The sequence below is a fragment of the Coniophora puteana genome (assembly GCF_000271625.1).
Source record: "Coniophora puteana RWD-64-598 SS2 unplaced genomic scaffold CONPUscaffold_22, whole genome shotgun sequence".
Lineage (NCBI taxonomy): Eukaryota > Fungi > Basidiomycota > Agaricomycetes > Boletales > Coniophoraceae > Coniophora > Coniophora puteana.
Genome location: NW_006913074.1, coordinates 261,303 through 267,285, shown reverse-complemented (window position 1 = coordinate 267,285; position 5,983 = coordinate 261,303). Strand labels below are relative to the sequence as shown.

The 5,983-nt window shown below is 48.6% G+C and overlaps 5 protein-coding genes across 5 annotated transcripts; 3 read left to right on the top strand and 2 right to left on the bottom strand.

Moving 5' to 3' along the window:
* Positions 1-26: 26 nt before the first annotated feature.
* On the bottom strand, positions 27-1,405 carry CONPUDRAFT_160389 (uncharacterized protein; the record flags this gene model as incomplete). The annotated part of the gene is made up of 3 exons (XM_007777522.1): positions 27-527; positions 1,326-1,335; positions 1,391-1,405. Coding segments are annotated over 3 exons (526 nt in total), but the record flags the coding sequence as incomplete, so codon positions are not given.
* A 444-nt stretch (positions 1,406-1,849) lies between these two features.
* On the top strand, positions 1,850-2,107 carry CONPUDRAFT_34611 (uncharacterized protein; the record flags this gene model as incomplete). The annotated part of the gene is made up of 1 exon (XM_007777477.1): positions 1,850-2,107. A coding segment is annotated over one exon (258 nt), but the record flags the coding sequence as incomplete, so codon positions are not given.
* A 519-nt stretch (positions 2,108-2,626) lies between these two features.
* Positions 2,627-2,923, top strand: CONPUDRAFT_38235 (uncharacterized protein; the record flags this gene model as incomplete). Its single annotated transcript, XM_007777478.1, has 1 exon — positions 2,627-2,923. A coding segment is annotated over one exon (297 nt), but the record flags the coding sequence as incomplete, so codon positions are not given.
* A 68-nt stretch (positions 2,924-2,991) lies between these two features.
* CONPUDRAFT_40031 (uncharacterized protein) lies at positions 2,992-3,228 on the top strand (the record flags this gene model as incomplete). The annotated part of the gene is made up of 1 exon (XM_007777480.1): positions 2,992-3,228. A coding segment is annotated over one exon (237 nt), but the record flags the coding sequence as incomplete, so codon positions are not given.
* Positions 3,229-4,226: 998 nt separating this feature from the next.
* Positions 4,227-4,573, bottom strand: CONPUDRAFT_160387 (uncharacterized protein; the record flags this gene model as incomplete). Its single annotated transcript, XM_007777521.1, has 2 exons — positions 4,227-4,379; positions 4,481-4,573. The coding sequence occupies 2 exons, from the start codon at positions 4,571-4,573 to the stop codon at positions 4,227-4,229; spliced, it is 246 nt and encodes an 81-aa protein (XP_007775711.1).
* Positions 4,574-5,983: the final 1,410 nt, after the last annotated feature.

The following is a 5,983-nucleotide window of genomic DNA, read 5'->3' as shown; positions in this document are numbered from 1 at the left end:
CATGACCCAGTTGGGCTCCAGCCAACGGTCCCTGAGCTTCGTGAAAAAGTCCACGACAGAGAGTTCTTTGAGAGTGACGCGATTGGTAGTGATCCAGTCCGAAATCTGACGATCTTGGAAAGCGTACATGGCGTAGGAGATGTGTCTGGCATCAGCGACATCCTTCATATGGTAGAAGCGATCGAGAGCGTCCTCGAGATCCTGCACAGTCTCGGGCGTGAGATCGCCAGCCGTAAGGACAGGAGGTTTGGTGGGAGCGGCCTGTACGACGGAAGCTTTGGTCATGATGGAAGGAATCGAGAGAGGAGGGGGAGGATAGTCGTCAGAGGAGGAATCGCTAGAGAAGGACAGGTCGGTGGAAACGGGAAGTGCAAGAGGCTCGTCTTCCTCAACAAGAGGAGTGAGCGGGGAAGGGTGATGGTCGTTGTCGATGCTAGAGCGGTTGAACAAGGACGGGAGCGAGATGCCGAGTTCACGAGCACGTCGACGAGTGACACGACCAGGAACCGGACTGAGAGACAGGATGACTAGGACAGGATGGACGCAGGAGCGTCACAGGACTGGGGAACTAGGGGAGCTAGGGAAAAAACAAGGTTTTCGACACAGAAGCGTCGACAAGACCAGGGAGCGAGGTGCTCGTCTAGAAGACGAAGGATAGAGTGAAAAGAGGATAGTGTACTGTTCGGATGAACGGTATGCGCACCAAGGATACTCAAAAAAAAAGTGGAACCCTGCCCGAGGCGGGGAACACTAAGGTTCGGACGGAAACTGAGTAGAACGATGCGTATGATTCGTGAGGTGACGCAGGGAGGTACAAGAGTAGGTAGGAGGGGATTCTAAGGTAAATAACGAGAAGGGGTCCGTTTTATACGTGTACTAGCAGGAGGATAGCAAGGGCGCGGAATCGGGTAATATAGTAATCCAAGGAAATCGGAGTGAAGACGAAGTCTTCTTCGAAGCAGAGAGAACGATAAGAATAGAAACGGAAGCAAATTGTAAGTCTAAAAGAGATTGGAATAAGGAACGTCGATCGAGTCGTAGTCCGAGATCGCCGAGGATGTGGCGTATGTCGTAAGTCCGGGAAGGCGTCGGGCTTACACTCTGGTCGGACTCTGCCCCTAGAGCATATCGAGTAGCGAATACATGTTTTTGCATCCCCTTCCTCTCGCGTGAGCACATCTCAGGACACTCCGAATGGCCCAGCACGGCCATGGACCCACTCTAGTCAACTGGACTTGCCATCCAAGAAAACTCGCATAAATCACCTCTTACAGGCGGCTGCTCTGGCTGAAGTGACACCTCTCAAGCTCTATGCTGACACTCACGGTCTCGGAACTATTGACTCCAAAGTATCAGTTGGCCTAGGTCTCATAGTGGAAGCAAAGAAGACCCCTGTTGGGGTCATGATTGAGATTCTCAATGCGCATCAAGACCACCAATATCTATCTAGGTAGTACTATAAGGGTCTCATGCCAGGCAACGGACTCGATCATCTGTGGAACGCGCTCATGGTGAACAAGCGATGGATTGCCAAGGTAAAAGACTATATGGGGACCGAGTCTATCTCGTTTTTGCTTGGTGTAGTCGACCAGGAAATGCAAAAAGCGTCGTCCAAAGACCTCTTTCTCAAGAGTTGTAACACTGTCGATTCCAAATCCCTCGAGACCTTTGAGATCCACAAGGATATAACTCAGAAGCTTCTCGAGATCGCTCCAGTGACGTTTGAGCTAATTGCTTCGGTTATACAAAGCCGAACCAAACGAACAGAAACTCTGGATAAGAAGACTCTTGCAGCGAGTTTTTTGCTTCCTAATTGACGCATATATCCTGGTTCTGACGCTAGACACAGGTGGCTACCATTATAATATGCCAGATCTCTCATCTCCGACCGCAAAACAACATGTTATTTCAGGTACACTTCGGGCTCTTCTTGCTCAGCCTTGGGATACCTCCTCGTGCAATCGAAATATTCTCGCAGCTTGGTCTCTGTCCTTCAGTAGCAACGCTTCGGGATACCTGCGAGAATCTGGCTGAGGAGCGAATAGAAATTGCACGGGCAATCGTGCTTTCTGGGGCCTTTGGTATTAACTGGGATAATTTGCAGGTGAAGACGTCTATACACCCGACACAGCGCGATCTTGCACCTCCCAAGTGCGAAACGGGCACACAGGATGTCATCTCTCCGATACCTGGTGTCCCTGACTCTGTCGTCGACCGCCTACCTCAAATACTAACTAACCGGGCACTCAAGGACAACGTTATTGCCTACAAAGAAGACGTGAGGACAACACCAGCTCAGGCCATTGATATAGCCTTTCACTCCATACTCGGAATCATCAATATCATGCGCGATTCAACTGGCGAGCTCTTCAGCTATCTAGGCAGCCCCGACGAGCTTCAATACAAGAAGTATTGCCCACTTCCACCCGGCCAAAAGATTACACATGTTCCTCTCCCTACGACGACGCATGGCGAGTCTACGACGATTGGGAATACCAACTTTTACACCCATGCCTTCACAGTCACACTTCGGATACCTGCACGCGACCCTATGTTCGATATTCGTGCAATCCCCAGTACACCTGACCACTCTACCGCTGCCCGTATACGTGCTGCTCAAACTTTACGAGCTGAAGACGTGAACTCGTTTCACAGGCTCGAGAATATACAGCTGGACATGGGTCTGTTTCATAAGGCGGCTAATCTTGCATGGCAACATAACGCTGTTCATCGTGGTTCTATTCACTCTCCTGGGACTCTGGCTTGGTGCTCAAAATTCCTGAACCTCAAGCGCCTTGGGAATGAGAAACCTGACTACCAGACGATGGGTTTGTGCTTTACTCAGGTGCTACAGGCGAACATTCTTACATACTGGGAGGTCGAGACTGGGAAATCACTCAGGGAGTTTGCTGATAGCAAACCAAGCGCGTCTGAGCTCCTTGACTCAACACGCATACATCGCAAGTATTTTACTGATGCTGCTGTTCGAGACCTTGGCAGGGCGGCAAGGTTGATGAAGTCTTTCAGAACATCGTCTTTCTTAACAGAGACCTCCTGATATTCTATGATTTGATCAAAGGGATATCCTCAGGCAATTTTGGGCGGCTAGAACTCTATATTGGGGCTCTGGCAGCGACGTTCTCAGGTGGCAAGCGCTACAACTACATGGGTGACACTCTACACCTTCTCCAGAACCTCAAAAAGATCTGGACGCCTGATTTTGCGTTCGTATTTTTCTCTTATTCATCTAGCGGTCTGCTGACGTTCTACAGCAACGTCATGCGTTATTTCACGCTCATTAACACGTCCGGACGCGAAGGCCATGCTGTTGGGAGGGACATGGACATAGAGCATCTCATAAACGACATTGGGGTATGTTATATGAACTGTTAACACTACTTCCTGACGATTTTTAGTTTGTCCATCATCTCAAAGGTGTACGAAGCGATTGGAACCACCGTGCTAGCGGTATATGCTACCCTTGTACCTGTCCTCAAGCCCATCCAGTTTCAGTATGCAAAGTTCTTGTCTACGCGCTATGCTGGGACAACACACAAAGTCCCTGACACCTCTAGTAATGTTCGTTGACTCAAGGCCAAGTCTTTCGAGCATAAACTACACGTACCAATTCCAGGGAGAAAGGCATCAATGTGTACAGAAGACGTCCTATCTGATGGAGACGATTACCTGAGGAATGTTGGTATCAAGAACTGGCTCAAGTCATACGCGGTATGGTGGGAGACTGGGGACTATGATTTCGATGAAAGCGAGCCTGAAGTTGAGTATGATGGTGCTGGAGAAGAAGGGGTTAATGAAAACGTGCAGGACATCTGGTTAGAGCGAGCGGAAAGGGATATATTATCCCTTGATGCAGGTGAGGACATAGAAATGCCTGAGGACTTAGCTGCTTTCCTTAAGAGTTCGTCTGATACTAGTCTTGAGCTCCCTAACCTCACAAACATATTAGAGTAGCAATAGCAATTTATATTCGCATGTTCTGTAACTACTGCAAGCATAGTTATTGTACACTACTCGTGTGAAGGACGTGCTCGTTTGGGTGGCAGAGAGCAAGCTGGAGGTGAGTCTGAGCGCTGTCGACGAAGAGGAGAGATAAAATCCGATGCTGTCATGTGCTGAGTGAATGATACTGAGCTATAGGCCGGCTGAGACGAGCCTAGAATGTCGACAGATAGCTGGGAAGCGATTTCGTGGAGTGAATAACCCTCTCAAGAGTAGCTAGAGACCTCAGGAACGTGTTCAGGTTGATCCTCAGAGTTTGAAGGGTCAGCTGTTGCGGTCATCGGAGGATTAGCTTGTTTCTGCTTCTTAGCAGAAGGCTTGGTCGATTTCTTGGCACTTTTCTCTGCATCCTTCCTCTCCTGTAATTCGTTAGTGTAAGTCCTGATAACCTCAAAAATCTCATGACCATGCAGCTCCGCCCAATCCTCAGTCTCTCCGAGAAGGGAAACGATATACTCACATTAGAAGCGATGGTGGTGGCGACAAGAATACAGATCCTGCCGCTTACTTTGGTGAACTCGTCGAACCTCTTGTTAATAAAGTCCTGGGACATGTGTGAGTGAATATGTGAGACGACTGTGCGACTCCTGAGGTGACGGGGGAATTGGTTCCGCATACAGCGAGCAATCCTGGCAGCTGGAAGCTTCTCATCAACGAAGATAATGGTTTTGGGAGGGTGGACTGCGTCGGAGCCAGAGGGTTATGAGAAATCTAAGGTTTTCGAAGTATTTAGCTCCACCGTACATGGGGTGTACTGCATACGTGAAGTTGGGGCGGTTAACAGATTGGAGATGCATAGCTGTGGTCTCTGGATTGAGTCTGAGGCTGTCGAGGGCCGTGTAAAGGACGGGATGAGGAAGGGTTGCTGAGAGACCAAGTATTGGGGTTCCAAGGGGCAGATGTGGCATAGCCTCACTGATACGGCTGTATGCTGGTCTGAAAGCTTCCTTCTCACCCTTCTATGGGTAGCCAGCCTGTTTAATGAAGTGTAGCTCGTCTATTCGGAGCTCAGAAATCCTCCTTGAGAACGAGGAAAGGGGATCAACTATGAGGGATGCGTGGCAAAGAACGTGGCCTTTGTGCATAAAGAACTGCTCAGGAGCAATGCATATGTTCCTGTATTCCCCTGCAGCAATGTCCTGAGGCCACAATTGCGTCAGATCAATGAGTATATGCACAAAATACGCGTACCTTCCAAAGAGATCGATCATTTGGTGTGTCCTCATTAATTTGGATTGAGGGAATGCCAAGACGATTAAATTCTTCAATCTAGCGATGCATTAGATTAGCTGGAAGGCAAATAAGACACTTACATGGTTTCTTTGGAGTAATTTGAGTGGTGTTATGGTGAGAACAATGCTGCCTTGATCGCTGAGGATGAGAGGTAACACCATGACCATGGGCTAATCTAGCCGATCGCGCGATCGGGGTTGCGGCTCGATCGCACTCGGCACGCTCATGCCGCTATGACCAATACGTGGGGGTGGGCAAAGCCCGCGCAGCGGGCGTGTCCACCCCCTGACTATGAGTTTCCTTTTTGGGCCAGCACCCATGTAACCAATATTTGAGCCTCTGAAACCCGTGATTATGGACAACACAGGAACCAACCCACGTATAAAAAATCCGCTTGAACAATTTGATCTAATCATACTACACATACCTCCGACGAAATATAGAACCTCAAAAGTTTGTGGTTAGCTTTCAGTGAGAATAGAGAGATTTTGGTCATTTTGGCAGAGGAGAACACTTCAAGTAGAAATAGAGAACGCTAAAAAGACATTTATTATAATCTGTCTTGAACAAGTTTTGATAATACACTTAATAATTATTCTCTGATACATTTTATGACCAAAAACCTACTCACCATCGCACAATTTGCAATCTAACTAACGACAAGATAGCTGTTACAGGTGTTGTGGCCAAAAAAAGGCAATCGGCCGTCAGGGGGTGGACACGCCCGCTG